General features: G+C 39.4%; 1 protein-coding gene across 2 annotated transcripts in view; it reads right to left on the reverse strand.

Moving 5' to 3' along the window:
- Positions 1 to 18697, reverse strand: part of LOC139129476 (adhesion G protein-coupled receptor L2-like) — a 133110-nt gene that overhangs the window by 76633 nt on the left and 37780 nt on the right. Inside the window, exon 2 of one of the 2 annotated variants that reach the window (XM_070695114.1) lies at positions 10835 to 10922. In XM_070695114.1, coding sequence (XP_070551215.1) covers positions 10835 to 10846 — 12 coding nt within the window. In that variant the 5' untranslated portion in view covers positions 10847 to 10922. Of the gene's footprint in view, positions 1 to 10834; positions 10944 to 18697 lie in introns of both variants that reach the window. The other variant, XM_070695113.1, reaches the window with a different exon arrangement.

Genomic DNA, 18697 nt, shown 5'->3' on the forward strand with positions numbered 1-18697 from the left:
TTTTTCCTCTCAAGGTTTTGCACTTGTTGTTTCCAGGAAATCAAACGGCCATCCTTCTACCCTAGCGTAATTGTTTTTCCCAGCCGGCGGGTAACTGAAATCTACAAATTTGCGGACGCTGCTCGAAAACGTAGCATTAATTCCCGCTCCTCTCGCCACTTAACATAATGTGTGTACCTAGGCAAGAACGCGGCTCGGGGAAAGATATTTGGACTCTCAAATTTGTACAATACTTTTTTTATTGTGATCTACCACTTTGGTTGGTTCGTTTTGAAGCGATAGTACTAAATAAAATTTCAAGCGTCTTATGTTTGTGAAAAGTGAAAATGTAACATTTCCCCGTACAGTTACCGTAGGAATGGCGGCCATTTTAAAATTTCAAACATCAGTAACTTTGAGGAACTTTGTCGCTCTGGTATCAACATTTGCATATTCTTGAGTTTGAAAGAGAATGGTAGAAAGTTTCCTTGAGAAAAGTAAAGTATTCCACTTTCGAGGTGCAAACTAACTTAAGAACTAACAACTCTTTCACCTGTTTTTCCCACCATGCAGTTCGACGTGAGCAATTATCATCTCGCTGGGTCATGACATTGTGATTTCCTGGACCACGGTAGTGAGTTACGCAAGGTCAGTTTGGATACTGCTCTCTCTGTGTCTGCCAAATGAGCTGGGAAATAAATAACATGAATCACCTTAACTCACAAATGACGACATGCAGCATCGCTCCAGTCAGAACGTGACATGCGCTCAGTCAGTTATGCTCTTCAACCACGGCGAGTTGTCTGTCACTATTCAATATCTTTATCCAGGTTGATATAGAAAAAAAAAGGGAAGTTGAAATCCCCCTGGGCAAAATACAGAGCCTGGATATCTATCAATGCATTTCTTTCCTCCAGGGTTAGCCTATGGCAATGTCTACTTTATCTTCACACTCACAAAATCACTGCATAATTCACTTTACCAGGCACCCTGCATGTATGTTAACCCTTTGGAGAGCTGTATTTTTTCCCACCAAAATTTTAGTCCAACATTTTACCAATTTTTATGAACTTTTCTGTAATTTTTCTGATAATTTTGAACCAAATGAACACAAAATTTGATCGGCCTCAGTTTTGTATCAAAATTTTGGCAAAAATCTGACAAAAATTGACTGAGGTATAATTTATAAGGGTGACAAAAATTGACTTTAGCGCTCAAAGGGTTAAGGTAGAATGCACTTCCGGAACAGCTTTTTGAACACTTAATTTTTCGATACTTGTCTGGTCTACCTCTTCTGGGGCTCATTTTAAAGCCCTTGTAATAAGAAAAAATATCATCGTCTTAGATTTTTGAACGTCAAAAGTTTCAGTTTTCCCCATCGGAGATAAGGTTGGATGGCGGCCATTTTGAATTTTAAATATCGGTAAATGGTTGGTAATTTGTTTATTTAGTACCAAACGTTGCACGGTGACGAATTACTTTTATTCTTGGTTTCGCAAGAGAATTTTTGAAATTTTCAGCTAGGGCAGTTTGAGCAAAAGGCTAGGCCGAGTTGCATACTACCTTAAGAAAAGGGCTTCGAAATGAACAAGTAGTTGATCAGAACAGCAGTGTGAAAAATTGAAGGTGCGAATATATGCACTGTATCTGCAAGTCAAATGGATGTATCGAAACGGACATCGCCGGCGATTCAGGCCCGGATATAACACGCGACCAAATAGCTGTAGCTTTAACAAGAAAAGATTTTATTTCTCTCTTTAAAGTTTCGTTGAACTGCATTATATTATTGGCCAGATAATGAATTCGTGAGGTAACATAACCGTAGACAAACGAATTACAGTCCAAACCAGATTTCGTTTTCCAACCATTTAACAGACTGGGCGACAGCTTGAATACTAGGAATTTTGGCAAAATTTTTTTGGAAGTAAAACAATAAACTGTATTCAACAGAAAAAAAAACCATGATACTGGAAACTACAGTAAAAGTTAGTGCTGATGGAACCTTATCTGTTGATATGTTTTAGCACTTGTTTTTTCTCTTTCCATACATCAAATCACTTTGCTTTGTGTAGCCACGGTTCTATATAAGTTTAAACAAACATTTCGCTCGAGTAGACGGACTAATGCCTGTGTTGCCATCGACAATTATCTTCCTCGGGGAATCGCCATGCGAGAGGATATCGGGATACAGAAACAGCGTAGAGACTCCAAGTCTTCAAAGATAACACCGTTTATTTCTTATAAATGGATGTTACATATTGCCAGATAGTTCCTTCTCTCAAGATGTTGTCCCTTCGTCTGAGCTGGTGTACGTAAAGACACCGTGTATATACAATTCAATGCATACAATCCTTATCTACATACAAATAAAATGCAATCTTTCCCTGACATATTTGGTGCCAAGGTACCTACGTGTATCAATCGCCAAGACCATAAACACGAGAACAGTGTGTACTTGTTAGATTTCTCACATGACGTAACAGTATGTACTTGCTAGATTTTCTCACCTAAGGTATATCATCGCACATAATTAATAAGTCTGAACCTGTCTGAACCTGATAATTAACCTTTATGCAGAATTGACGTCAGAGTCAATGAACTCTGTAACACATGCATGTGTCGGCTCATGTCATAATTTAACAGTTGACGATGGAAATGAGATACGTATAAAAAAATCAACCGACAGCAACATTGAACGTCACAGTAGCAAAACAGGTTTGCATGGTCGACTGCCGTGTCTTTCCATAAAATACACCAAGAAGATATTGTTGCTATAAAGGAAAAATCCCTAAAAACTGTTAAACAGCCAGCGTCAAAGTTTCTTACAAAAGACTTGTCACGTAAGCAAAAGTGAGTAAGCACACAATAGAAAACAACAACAGACAACAAACAAAACAAAACCCCCAAAGACATTACAAAAATATCCAGGAGATAACCAATCAGATGTTATCAAGCTATGTCTAGCTATTTCCTGGAATTCAAAGTTGCCAATACAGTAAAAGCAAGCGATCCAAATGAATAATATTAATGGTAGTAATTCCCAAAGACGTGTCTGATAGTAGCGGTACGTTTACAGTCAATTGCTGATCGCCATCAGTAATCCCTATCTCAGATATTTGCTGCAAAACGTTTTTTTTTTTTTTACTTCGAAAGAGTTTTCAAAAGATCTGAGCGGAGACGGATGGCGTTTGAATAGTTCTTTGTTGATTGAGATCCATTTGGTTATCCCTATCTCAGGCATTTGCCGCAAGACTTGTTTTTTGCTTTCCAAAGAGTTTCCGAAAGTTATTTTCAGGGACGCGTATCTTAGTTCCTCCTCGAAGGGATACAATTTTGCAGTAAAATAATTGCACGCTTTGATAACTGTCCGCGCACGAACGAGGGAGTTTCTGAAAGAACAGAGACAAAACACCCCGAGGACTTTTGTCAAAGTAACTGATAATGAGCGCAAAACGAACCAGAAAAGTCTATTCTTATACGCTTTTAGATGAGGGCGTCACGACGAAAAACGGCTTGGCATTTGCCGCTGTGACTCAAGTGTGAATGTAATTTATATCGATCGTGATAAATTTGCTAGTATTACTTCATGGTCGCTCGCTGTACGAATCTTTTCGAAACAAACAAGCCAGGCACCTTGCGACATTGCCCCCTCAGCTGGGTGCCCTTCGTCATGGGAGACTTCTCTGAAATACTTAATACGTACAACTCTATGTACAACCTCAAGATTTACTGAGTTGAGCTTCTTCGCGGGATTTTATGAGATGAACTATAAACTCTTCACACCGCGTTTTTAGACAGCAGTCGCGTATTGCACTCTAAAAGCAGCCTGTTCAACGTTTTACCGAACATGGCCAGTAAAAATCACCTTATACCTGAAGTATATCATAATAACATTGATGGAGGACAACGGACAGTTTCTGTGTCTGAGTCTTTGTCTGTGTCGTTATGTTATGTTTTCCTCTTAATAACATAGGAGAATCGCATCGAGTGTAGGACTTATCAATATTGTTTGTGTCACATCACATGACTAATGTAATGATATGAGTTTCATTAACTGGCTATTTATAGAAACCATTTAGCGTTGATTTATTAACCATGTTAAAGTCCTGGAGTTTACCTGGCACCAGCGTCGCGTCTGAATGTAAAGTTGCATCGCGATGAAAATCAAGTTAAATAACAATTCTTGGTAGGAAAATGACGGTTTCTTCAGTACCGAGCGTGTGTGGATGTGGACATGGGGAGAGAGAGAGAGAGAGAGAGAGAGAGAGAGAGAGAGAGAGAGAGAGAGAGAGAGAGAGAGAGAGAGAGAGAGAGACTGAAGACAGAGGTGATCATGATAATATGTAATAATTGGTAAATAAAGTGACTGCTACAGGCAGCGTCTTCAATCATTCGTTCTTGAAGGTATCCGAGCGCAAAAGAAACATTTGAATCTTGACTGACAGATAGCCCTGTTGTATCTTCAAGCTACTTATTGAATCATGCACAATACTGCATGATTCAATGTCACCGCGCTATTCTTAGCGAGTGTGTGTTTCAATAATCCGTAACTTGAACTTGATGCGTTCAATTTTTCTTGCACATTTCTTTTGTGAAAGACATGTCCTTCGCACTACATTTGAAGAAATCAAATTATGAACTCCATGCACCTCTGCTCAATTACTCACTTTAGCGTCAAATTTAAATTGCTTTTCATCATAACCTGGGCTATCTGTCCTTCAATTTATGGGAAGGAAGTATCAAGGAAGCAGTCTAACTTGAGTGGTGAAGGATGCGAATACCAGTCCAGTTTTACATCGTGAAATTAACTAGAATTTTTTTCACTAACTGTCGCGCATAATTCCTATGTCGTTGGCAAGTTTTACCACTTCTTAAGCTTGACTTGTGACATTCCACAATGCGATCTAACAGCCGTGAACATTTCACTGATTGCCTGCTTTTTCCTCTGATGAGCATGCGCAAATTCCTCTTCTGAGACGCACCCTCGTCTTCTGGTAGGTTTCATTACCTGTTAATTTCAGCAATATTTTGGGACTGTATCTTGAAAATACAAATCCGCTTTTTAAACATTTTATCTTCTCGGTAATCGGTGTCATTTAGCTTTTGACAACGAGATGAGCAGATGAGAGAACTCTAGCCTTCAATCGGTATTTATTGACATCACTGTTACACTCGTGATTCATGAACTTATAAACGTTGGAAAGGAAAAAAAGGGTTAGGTACCATATATTTCGAGCAAATTATATGTTTAGGTAGAATGCGCCTTGAGGACTGATATTCAGAACGTTACGATACTTCCTTTCTGTCACTTGTGGGGGCCAAATGTGTAGCAAATTATGCTCCGAAGAAGCTTTTGAAAACGACAATTTAAGTCCACCACAGAGTAAACACGTGGATGGCAGCCATTTTGAATTTTATCGGTCGGCAAATGTTGAGTTTGTCTTTTACCAATTTTTCAAGGGGTACCCCTGATTGTTACCCTTAAAAGGAAATGGTTCAAAGTTTCCTTTAAGAAAGATCTAAGGCTCCCTGTCGGAGATCGACTGGTTTGGTGCCCGGGAGATTGATGGTCGTCGAGTAATCTTGAATTGTAACACCGTGAAGCTGGAAGGGTAGATCAAATAAATCAATTTTTTCCTCATTGCCTGCCCGATTGTCAATTACATGACGTCAAGACCTTGAACAACCCTGGGAAACCGCTCTAGATGTCTTAATTACCCCCGGGAGTTGAAGGCTCTTGAAAATGTTACGAACCGTAGAGAGAAGGACAGCCCTGGCATGATGGACGGTACAGTTCACAAATCAGCATCAACCCGCCTTTTATTTGCTCGTACTCTCTAACGAACCCGTTGTGATTTGAGCATGGCTGTATGTAAACACCATTCATTCATATGCCATCGCTGTATTCTGCCGAAGGCACGTGCATTATGACGAGACGTCGGGTTTCCAGGTGTTACGGAATGACTTGACCTTCAGATGTACTACTTTGAACGAAGGATACGTAAGAATTGAAAGGTTGACTCAGTCGACGACTTCTTCAAGGGATGCAGATCTCCAGCAACATGGTGTGGCTCATCTGACGTCACAGTGACGCGTGCCAACATTCGTAAATTCGACTCGTCGATAAGACAGTCACATTTGCTTTTTAATTTTATTGATGACTTTTGATGCTTTTGGGACGATTTTACCGTCTTACTACAAAATGCATGTTTTTAGGACAGACTTTTGGACTCCCAAGATCTATGAATTAAAACTTTCGCTTGTCTACAATTTGTCTAGGCTTATTTTGAAACCCATGGAGTGTTTTAAATTTTACAAAGCTTCCTTTTCTCTGAGTCAAAAACATAATGTCTCTTCCAATGAAGTCAACGAGGATACATAGCAATTATAATTATAATTTCAAAAATGTCGGTAAAAGATGGGGTAAAGTGCCACTGCAATCTACACTTGGCATACAGACTTTTGTGTAATGAAAGACAGAACTCAAAATTTGCTTCAGCAAATTATGACTGACACGTTTTATCAAAGTGTTTCCATAATTTCGTGGATCTGTCAGCAGGTCACGCTCCTCATTGCAGACATTGTCCAACCACGTTTTCTGATAGTGGTCGAGAATCAAATTAGACTCTATTTCACATTATAACTCGGAGCACACGGGCTCGCAAAAAAACATAAGAAACAATTTGTTTGCACTTTCTCTTGCAATGTTAGATATTCACGATTGTACAAGAAGTTCAAGGTGATTTTAAACAGGTTTTAAAGCAATAAATGACTCATAGCCTCCGTGTGCGCTAAGTATATCAGTGAAGATGCAATGCTTGTATAACCCATAGCAGTAGGGCCTCTGGCCCGAGAAAGCCCCCAGCCCTGTATTGGGTGCAGGTTCGACAAACGAACTTCGAAGCACAAGCTCTACGGCTTTCCGTTAAACTTTTGGCTCAAAACTCAACATGTTTACAGTTTGCCCCAAGACGGGCGTAAAAAGTTACATTATGTATAAAACGTTAGATCAAAATCGCACTTGAAATAACAACAATCGGGTCACCTACATTTATTATCAGTATCTTGGTCATTAGGCAGAAAGATAGGGAAGGGATCAAGACATATGTGTGTAACTCTCCTATGACATTACTTGTGAAGACGATAGTCAATCATATGGCCAGAGGACTATCTGGCAGTCATTGCGCCAAGCATACGAAGGACTTCTCCCAAATGTTTGGACAAAGCGAGAGTGCATAAAAGACTTCACAACGTGTTCAGGGCGGTAAAAAGGTAAGACATCGTACGCACATACAAACTATACTTCCGACTAGATAAATTTGCATAGCCTTGGTTCCCGCACCTTTTGACGTTTCATCTGCAAGACTGCACCGCTTTCGACAAAAAAATAGACAATTGGTCTCAATAAATATGGCACCAAAGTGAACACGTTTTTCCCATTACATTTTCCCCTGAACGGACCCCGGAAAATAAAATAAATGAAGAGCGATGTGAACAGGAAGCGAACTGAGATCAAATGTCTTCATGTACGGCACTCTACCCCGTCAAAAGCGGCAGTTTTTGCGACATTAAACTGTCAGTTTGGAACGATCGTCGCGAACCTGAACAAGGTCTCGCCCGAGCCTGTAACGGCTTTCGCACGTTACTGTCGCAACGAGAAGTGAACCGAGTCTGGCGAGAAGCAATGTAAGAACCGTCAGTTTATAGGTTAGGCGTACATGTACAGTGAATGTAATCACGCTGTGCAGAAAACGTTAAAAGGTAATAATACCCTATCATCTCTCAGCTGAGCGGTTTCTAATGGATAACACGCAAGCTCGTAGCATGGCTGCGAGCGAAAGCAGTAGCTGAAAAACAAAAAAATCAAACGCACCTATCTATCGTCTTTATCAGTGGGATAAGATCTTCCCTGATCAACATGGCTGTTTCCGAGAATTCGTAGGCGTCGTTTTCCCAGGACAAGATCGCCCTGAGTCATCAACAACATTTCAATTAACCGCGATATACTTACGGGAAGTTAGTTAAGTTTCAGTTTTTTTTACGCGTAGGGCAGGAATGTGAACTGTTTATTTGACTAAAGAACAAGGCAGTGCAATATTCTCAGAAAGATCAAGTGAGGAAAAGATCTAAACACAGTTTCCGATGAAGTGAAGGGGTGGGGAATCCCATAAACTGCAAAGTTTTCCCAGTATCTTTATAACATTGTCCTTTTTACTTTCCCCTTTTATGACCCAACAAGTACTTAGAATTTGCAGCTACCGAACCTCAAAGCAACAGGCAAAACTACGTGTGTTTGCATTTTTTAAAACCCTTCGACTCTCAGCTGTTTTTTCGCATCTTCAAAGAGAATATTGCTATTCTTTATGTGTCACATCCAAATAAAATAGAAACAAGCGACCTAGCGGCCGATATAGCTCCGCTGTGTTTATGTAGAGAATAACTATTTTTGACACATGTTGATGAAGAAGGTGGAAATCTTTGATAGCTCAATACAGTGGCCAGAAAAAAGTGGCTAATAAGCTGCAAAAATACAGAATTGAAGATTTCATCATACTTTGAATATATCACATCGGATCATCCCTAAGAACATGTCAACCAAAGCTATCTTGATGAGTAGTTTTTTGAAAATACATTTTTCTGACCAAAAATGGCAACAATCGCCACAAAAATAAAAATTGCAGACTTCATCATAATTTCAAAAGATCAAATTTAGTTCATCTATAAAAACCTGTATACCAAATTTCAAAGCTGTTAGACCAGTACTTTTGAGAAACACATTTTTTGACCAAAAATGGGAAAAATCGCCCCAAAATTAAAAATTGCAGATTTCATCATTATTTCAATAAATATCATCTAGTTCATCTATAGAAACCTGTATACCAAATTTCAAAGCTGTCAGATGAGCAGTTTTGGAAATACACATTTTTTGCCCAAAAATGGCAAAAATTGCCCCAAAAATACAAAATTACAGATTTCATCAGAAAATATCTGTATACCAAATTTCAAAGCTATCAGACCAGTACTTTTTGAGAAATACATTTTTTGACCAAAAATGGCAAAAATTGCCGTAAAAATGCAAATTTGCATATTTCTGCACAATTTGAACAAATCTGAAATAGATCATTCCTAGAGACATATGTACCAAATATTAAAGCTTTCAGATTGGTAGTTTTGGAGAAGAAGATTTTAAAGATTTTTTACCAAAAATGACAAAAATTGCCTAAAAAATACAAATATGCAAATTTCACCACGATTTGAACAAATCTGACTGAAGTCACCCTGAGTAAACTGCATATCAAATTTCAAAGCAATCGGACAAGCAGTTTCAGAGAAGAAGATTTTTTTACCAAAAACACCAAAAAATGCCCCAAAAATACAAATATGCAAATTTCACCACGATTTGAACAAACTTAAGTGAGGTCACCCCAAGTGAACTGCATATAAAATTTCAAAGCAATTGGACTTGCGGTTTCAGAGGAGAAGGCAATTGTTGACGGACGACGAAGGACGACGGACAACGGACGACGACGACGGACGACGGACGACGACGGAAAATCAACTTATTTGATAAGCTCCGCGTCGCTGACAGCGGAGCTAATAAAATAAGTTCCTGACGGACCTGCTATATTTCCCAAGGGTATGTCAAACGGAAAAACACAATATTTTTATTCGTCACAAAAGAGATGTCAACAATAATGAGTGTTTACGAGAAGTTTTCAGCGACTTTTAAGAGTCTTATGTTGTAGAGGATATTGTATTCTACTTAACTGAGAGCAATCGAAGTACGTTGACCTGAAAAGAACATATTGAAAAAACTGATTGAACGACAGACAGACATACGTGAAGAAAAGCATACACACGCCAATGAAATTAAATTTGCCATCATACCATATCGTTTTAATAAACCCCGCAGATTATGCGTGTAGGAACATCGCGCACGGGTTGAAAATGAACTCTCATTTTCACTGCGTCTTGAATATATATGAAGCTTGTAAAATTACCCTGAAAAAGTAACTAAGGCCAGGATATCATTCGTGCCCAGTCCCCCGAGTCTTTAAAAGGATTGCCAAGAAAATTGTCTTCACCGGCCAACAGTTGATCTCATTCTGTGAACACATCCACAAGTGTTTTATTTTGATATTCCTACGTCACGTGTAAGTGAATACGTCAATGTGCTAATGGAACTCGAATTCTATGCGCCCAGTGGTAGCTCACGCCTCGTTACATTGCATGGACAATATCAAGATAGACAGTTGGCTGAGAGTACATAAATAAAAAGAAATAAAATCTGAGCTGATTACGAGATGGAAGACGTTTGTAAAGGCTCCTAGATAATTCGACGCTCACTACGAATTCGCATGGATTTGTCGATATATTCATATAAAATTTGTAATCAATCATAAAAGCCACGCTAACACCGTCGATGGCAGTCTGAATAGCGAGAGCAAGGGGAAGTGAACTGTTTTACAAGCAGTATATACTGTATATGTAGGAGTACATGATACCATATATGGATACATGTTTATATACTAAACACATGAAATGTACATAATACACATATATATAGCTACTCATACATACATACATACATACATACATACATACATACATACATACATACATACATACATACATACATACAATAATGCCGTATGGCTTGTAACGTAGGAAAAATTGTTTATCATTAAAGCGGACGACACTGTTGCTATGAGAAACGGCACTCTGCTCTCGTTCAATTTCCCTTCATACTGTATGATTGATGATGGTTACTTTTTATTGGAATAATTTCAGACACACAGACAAATCGACAGATAGACAGCAAAGCAGACAGACATGCATATTTAATGAACCTTACCTTCGTTCTCATTCCGTCTCACCGAGTTCTGTCTGCTGAGTGGGAATTACGTCACAAATTCACATCCTCTTCACCGCATCTGCAAGCACTTTGTAAAATCGCCAGGCACCTAAAATTAGTATGCAAAATTCTTTCTCAGAATGCATGCCGCGAATTATTTCATTGAAGTGATTATCTCTATTGTCATTTACGGAATGTTCTTACGATGGGCATTGAAGGAGACTTTGTGGCAATCTCTCGACATTTAACATCTGCCTACAAATCAGGCGCCATTTTGATAGGGCGACATTGAGTTGAGAGCATTGCACTTTGTGTAAGCCACCACTGAACAGAGACAGTAAGCTATTCATGGCTATTCATAGCAGCGACGTCTGAAGAAGCGTACCCAGTTCGAAAACTAACTGTGGTAACCATCTTAACGTAACGAATATTTACTGTATATTAAAAACAGAGGCCAATCTTGGATTAGATTTGGTTACCACATACGTTTATAAAAACACTAAACATCTATAACGCCCCACTTCTCAAAATTCCAGAGCACGAATAATTCGAATTGTAGGTTTGCGGAACCGATTCAATCAATTTTGTGACAGAATTCAACAGAAAAACCAGGGTTTAGCTCTGCGGCTGTTTGAAAAGTTGCTAAGCCACAGCCGGGGTTGAGATGATGGCAGAGGTTATAGCCTCATTTTGATGAAAAATGAACTATATTAAAAAAAATCCGATTTTACCATATTTGGTAATTTCCCGGAAAGGTTTACGCATATATGATAATACCAGAATGTTCGCATACATAGGGAGTATCAGAGACATAGCGAATGATGGTCTATGTTAGACAAGGTTGCTGGAAGATTGTTTTAAAATCATAATGTGCGGTTCTCGTAATACACCAGTCTTTGGAAGAAACTAATTCTACTCTGAGATGGAAGCACATTCATGCTAAATAGTAAATTTATCCTTGGAAGTTTCTATAAGAAAGAAATCAAAACGCGTGTATGTATGTATGTATGTATGTATGTATGTATGTATGTATGTATGTATGTATGTATGTATGTATGTATGTATGTATGTATGTATGTATGTATGTATGTATGTATGTATGTATGTATGTATGTATGTATGTATGTATGTATGTGTGTGTGTGTGTGTGTGTGAGTATATGTATGTATGTATGTATATTTGTTTGTAGGTAGGTAGGTAGGTAGGTAGGTAGGTTGGTATGTATGTATGTATGTATGTATGTGTGCGTGTATAAGCAACATGTACCAACCCAGCCCATTTCATGAAGCCATGATAACTGGACTTGTCACGTGGCTTTTGGATTTACATAACTGGCGTTGAACATGACACTGAGTCTGCGATATCTATAGGTCTGTATTTGGCGCAGTCTCTTTTTAATATGCAGTTCAAGGACCCCGTTAAGTAAATTTAATATTGTTTTTACGGGGAACGTCCTCGAAGTACGACAGCGTTTTCCTCTTTTTCGAGGAAGTACACGCGTACTTAGCACGTTACAAAAGGAAGTTAATTTAGTTGAGTTCATGCGAATTCATATTTACTGTCGGTCAAATTTATTCCTGTATGGGCTAATGGCAGTAGAGCATTCTTATTTCGTGACTATTTCTTAACAAAATCCAAACTCTAATTATAATTTTAAATTAAAAATAAAACAATAAGTGGGCAGTTTTATTGTACTGGAAACATCATGACGACACAGAGCGCCGAGCGAGCAGTTAAACCTACTTGCTCTCTCCTGTCGTATGATAAAGACACAGCGATACTTATCACCAGATATGCCTCTTTCGGTCATTTCCCAATACACCTACGCTATATCTGAGCGTCAAAGTCAGATATGAGCGAATATTCCTTTAGCAGTCGCAAATCTGTACAGGAACTGAAGCAATTTTATGCCAACGTTTCCCTGTGCCCTAGTATACCTGGCAACTACTTATTCCGCCCCGAGCGACAGTCACCCTTTCCGGAGGTTCTCAGCGATTGATGTTGCCATGACGACTAGTCGCTTTCACATGCACGTCATCATGCCGTCATAAACGTGTGCGACATGATTCTGTACATTCTATTATGAATAAAAAAGCCGAATTAAAAATGCAGCATTTGCCTCTCTCCATTACCTTTTCGACCCAGTCACGGGATAACCTTTGCAAGACTTACCTGAGAAACCAAGATGGCGGGCCTGTCGGTATGCCTCTGTAAAATGCTTTCGATTCCTATTCGTGGTTCTTACCCTTTCATGCCCTCGTTCATTGGCTTATCGACTGTATAATCCCTTTCCTCTACATTTCATTATTTTCATTTTACTCGGTGATGACATTAATATTTCTGCACCGAAAGCACAGATTCGACCATTCTCCATGATTGCTTTTACCCCTTTTCGTTTTATCTTCTTATTTTCGACATATTTAGGGGAGGATTTTAAAATATCTTTGGAAAATTCCATCTGGAAAGAAAAGCAAACTCTGACACGTCCACGAATTCCGGGGTCATGATCAGTTAAGGTAGTATGTGCCTAGAAGTTGAAATACTTAAACTTTTGCTACAACTTTCCTAAAGGAACCTTTCAACCATCCTGCTACCAAATCAAGAATGAAAATCGGGGGTCACCGTGCAAAGTTTGGAACTAAAAGAAATAAATTTCCTAACATTCACCGATATTTTCAATTCAGAATTGGCGCCATCCCTGTGTTAACTCTTTGGGGAAAAATAACATTTTCAGTTTTCAACCCCCCCCCCCAAAAAAAAAACCCAACCCCACAACAACTTAGACGGTGAACATTTGTCTTTCTCCGAGAGCTTTAAAATCTTCCCACCAAGCGGTAGACTAGAAAAGTAGTGGCAAATTTGAGAGTCTGAATGTTTGTCCCCGAGGCACATTCTTCCTTGATGCTTTCACCACTACTCGTTATCGATATTATCGACAGGGATACAACAGCGTAGCCACTAGGGCAGAGGGCTCGGCTTTACATGTAGTTCGGGTTATTCAATGAGAGAATGCAGTGACCCCGGGGTGTGCAGCATCTAGAGACGGTATAAGACGACCGCCGCCGGGCTAAATAATGAAACATTCTAAGAACCATGCGCGCATGTACAGTATCTTGTTCCGAAGCAACGTGAATAGAAATCGCAGATTACCATGAGAGCACACAGCTGAGAGATTCTCAATTATGATAAAGGCAATCCTCCATCTTTGAACGACCTCGATATCGCTATCACGAAAATCTTAATGGTATGTCTCTTTTCGCGACTTTCAGTGTAATACCCTAACATTGTCAACACAGCGTCCTTGTGTGGTGAACTGTTCAGTGAAATAAATTCGCACGGTTAAGGCTTCTTTTCAAGAACGAGGCAATCGGATTTTTTTTTTAAAGCGACGCGCGGCTGTGTGTCAGTAACGACCACACGCATCGCCACCAGCGCGGTGGATGAGCGACTTGGGAGCAGTTTTCAATGATATCTAAGACAGTTATTCATCGCGCAAACAAACATTTTATTTTCAGCAGGCTGAAATAAAAAAAAATGGCAAAAGTCAAGAAAAAAGGAAATTACTACAGTTGATTTACTGATTAAAAGCTCGAGGGAACGAGGTACTACTGTGTTCGGATGAGAAGCCACGCGCGATTTCATAGAAATGATAACACAGGCCGGGGATGATCTAGAGATTGAGTCACGTGGTCAAAACAAACAAACAAAAACGAGCGAAGAGCAAACTCGCAGTGTATGAACGTTCGAAATTAGACTCTTTTTCTTGCGAGACAAGGATTTTTTTTGGCACATCCACAAAACTGGCGCAAAAGATAAGTCGAGCGTTGCTTGGCAACGTGTCTGAGTGAACGAATTTTATCACAGCGTGCTGAATGCAGATAACGATAAAATAAATGAAAAAAAAAGTACAAATACCAAACTCAAGCGACACCATCATAAAATTTTGTTGTTCATGATTCATTATCATCAGTCTGTTTCCCTATCATGGCAAAAACTAATTAATTTTGTTTAACCCCAAAGTATGTCGTAAGACGCCTCTCCCGGGAGAAGCCATTGTTTGCAGCTTCATGAACACCGTGTTTTGTACCCTCGGGCTAACAATTATTTTTGTTTTCCTGTGCGGGGACATTTTTATTCTCTGCTTACGTCTCTGCCGACAGACATCATCAATCATCGACTTAGGAAATGTGAAAGCTTTTATATCGCGCTGTTTATGGTGCCCCTTTGTGATGATACCAGGAAAGAGGCGACTTGCATCGAATGCGCGTCAAATTTCAAATCGTGACGGTCTGTCCTGTATTGTATCGTCGTTTCATTCTGTATCGCGCCATATCAAGGGCGTCAACAGGTAGCCATCGAAAGATAGAATTCCGGATCAGAGAAATTATAAATACACTCAAATAGCATTTCTTCAGATGAAAGAGGCGATTTTGTGGGGTTTTTTTTCAAAAAAATTCGCCATCTTGAAATACGTTGAATCTTTTCGATATGCAGTCTCAGCTGTTGATAATTTGAGACACGTTATAATTTTTGTCTCCGGGAAATTACATCAAATATTTACAGCAATTTGTGACTGGTACGGAAGTAGCGCTAAAAAGAATTCCCGAGAAATCGGAACTTGCGGATGATTACGTCATGCAGTGACAGCAGTGACGGGACTATTTTCGAGGAAGGTTACAGAGTACATTGTTCCCAGAATTCAATGATTGACTTTAATTAGTATAGGAACATTCCTTCCCGTTTGTATTATTATCGTGCGCAGGCTACAATACTCTATTGAGGGCGCTGCAAGCGAGAAATACATACATCAGGCGGCGGACCAGTGCAGCGCGTGTAGATCGGACTTTTGATGAAATTTGCCGTATTTAGGCTCATTTCCACGAAAAGGACAATTTAGAAAAGAGAGAAGTCACCGTTTTGGAGGCAAACTGACAGAATTGATGGCCAGAGGGCCAGTGACAGCTGCGGGCCGAAACCGCCGACGTCAGAACGAGAGATATAAATACACCGTATGGAAGAACGTCATGTACCGCTGCTCAAAATCAAAGGGCGCGGCAAAACTTCAAAGCATAAAATTATCGCAACCAGGAAAACAGGTTCCTATTACCGTATTCCCCGTCCGTTTGCAGCACTCACGTACCTGGTTAAGTTCAGAATTATTTCGACATCGACCTCGAGGTCGTCCATTACCGCGACAAAAGTGGAGCCAGAATTTCCACGAAGGTCGCTCTGGCTGAGTAGAACACGTCATTCATCTTAATTACATCGGCGGAGGCACAATAAATCAAACAAATCGGGTTGTCCTGGCAACGGGCAGCATGCATGCGCGTCCCCGTGGTAGCGTCGAAGCATTACATGATTAAGCGCACTTTCACTATTATAACACCGGTATGATCAATGGGGTCTTTTTAGCAGCTCGCACAAAGCGCTGTAACCAGGGATACATGCGACTCGCTCCTCATGATAAATCGGTTAAAAAACCACTGATCGTTTATAGGGGAGGCGTCAGATATTACAGCAGACGAACCATATTCTGTTAAAGGGAAACAGTCGTCGGAACTGCGCCTGTGCGAGTTTCCTGTTCATAAACAATGTATTTCGTGCAAGATATCTAGAGGCACCTGATCATCATAGCTGCAACATTTGAATTATATGATGTAGATTATGACAGACATGTTTTAACTTTCGTCAATCACCATCGTACCTTGGGTACCAGTGTTCAGGGGCCATAGATAATTAAAAAAACGCACGGTAAACGCAATTTCTGTCTTTAGGGGAGGAGATTCATTGTGTTTTTATATCGCAACCTACCGCTACACGCATTTATGCATCGCAAAAGATCGCACTGTATTGTTTCTGCGAGTAACACGCCAGTGCAGCACCAGCGCTTAACCAGCATTACATACACGTGGTTCAGCGTACGAGTAAAATAAGGTAACAATCATTTTTGATACACTGTTACAATATTCATGTCAGGCTATTGGTTGCGTCATTGTATAGTTGGCGCTGAACATGGATCGATTTTAGAGGGTATATGCCAGGTGGGGGATGGTATCGTACGCGTGCCAGTGATTTCGTAACGACGTAATTGCCGACTGTAGGTATGCTGGATACAGAATGAGGCTTGGTTGGATTTGAAGACAATGTATTCTCTTCGAAAAACAGAGATTGTAAACCCATATAGATATATTATTTCAAAAAGCCCAGATATCGGATGACGTTATATGTATTTTGTAATCATTGTTCTCACCAGGAACACATGGCACCAAATTTAGGTAACCTTTCAAAATCAGTTTGTTTCCTTCCACTGTATATATGCTGCAGTGTTTCCGTGTGAAATTTGTGTGATCAATTTTGAAAAGTTAGTCCGCCATTTTGGTTTTTAGGTTCCTGATCTTTTTCTATGACGTGACAATTTTTATTGATCCATGGTCAAACAACACGCATCGTTTGTACAGGGAAAGAAAAAAGTCATTTTTGAAACACTATTGAAATTAACTGTCTCACGATCTTTGTACGAACAATGATTACGAAATATAAATCACAGAATTTGCCAATGATTCTGAGCTTTCAGAAAATATATACTTTAAGGTAGTAACCACCTCGAAAGTGAAAGACTTAAACTTTTGCTCAAACTTTCCTGAATGAAACTTTCAACCATTCTCTTATCAAATCAACAATAAAAGTTTGGAACTAGAGAAACAAATTGCCCAACATTTTGCGATATTTGAAATTCAAAATGGCCGCCATTTTTGTATTAGCTCTAGGGGGATTTAATTTTGGATTTTCGAAAAAACTGACACGGTGAAAGTTTTTCTTTCACCAAGAGCTTTTAAATCAGTCCCAACAAATGGTAGATCAGAAAAGAATTGTAGAAATTGTTTGAGTCCGACTGTCTGTCCCCAGGGGGCGTCCTACTTTGAACAGTTATCCGACTGGCCTGTCAGACTAGGCTATCGCGTCCGTATACAGCCGAAGCCGACTCCAACTATTTGAATTTTCAATTGGTCTCCAAAAGGACTTACTCCTAAGAAGCAGCTTTTTGATCAGCCTCTTTCTGGGTAAGCTTACCAACTGTGTGAAACGTTCAATGACGTACCAAGGACAGAAATCACATGAACGCTGTCAGTGCAAACAATCACGATGCCAGAACCAACGATTGAGGACTGGCACCTCTATCGAAGAAAGCGTATACATGTACATTGCAATTATTGTAAAAAGCCATCGTACATTATTGGGGGATCTGAGCCATATTATTTTCTGTCTTATCATAATAATATCTTATCTCATCTCATCTCATCTTATCTCACTTAATATTCAGTTTGTGCGTGGTATTTTAGTCTTATACTTCTAAAATTGATGTTCGTAAAGTGATTTAGAAAACGTTGAGGGAAAATTGTAAAATGCACCTTTGTAATATTCCATACTGAATCCTACCTCAATGAATTTTACAAAGCATCATTAACAAAATCAAAGAATTCTTCCCTGCTCTTTCGACAAATCTGCACACTGTACACCAGGCGAATGGCACCGTTTATAAATACCCTGTCATGTGCTGTAGAGACACACACTGCCGACTGAAGATTGAGTCTAATCATGAGAAGCGATTTCGGCGCGATGTAGTGCATTCTTTCTCTTGAAAACGATATTGCTGTCTGACCAACGCAAGCCAAATCACAATAGAAAATGACAAAAAAAAACTATTACAGAATTGATCAAATTTGACGAAAATATCTTCCGTAAATTATCACAACCAAAATAATATAGTCGTAGGTCAACAAAAACTAATCAGTTATCGTAAGTCTAGGCGAAAATCTAAATGCTTCGGAGGAATGTTGTGAAAGGTATGTTATGATTATATAC

Source organism: Ptychodera flava, chromosome 3 (genome assembly GCF_041260155.1).
Source record: "Ptychodera flava strain L36383 chromosome 3, AS_Pfla_20210202, whole genome shotgun sequence".
Taxonomy (NCBI): Eukaryota; Metazoa; Hemichordata; class Enteropneusta; family Ptychoderidae; genus Ptychodera; species Ptychodera flava.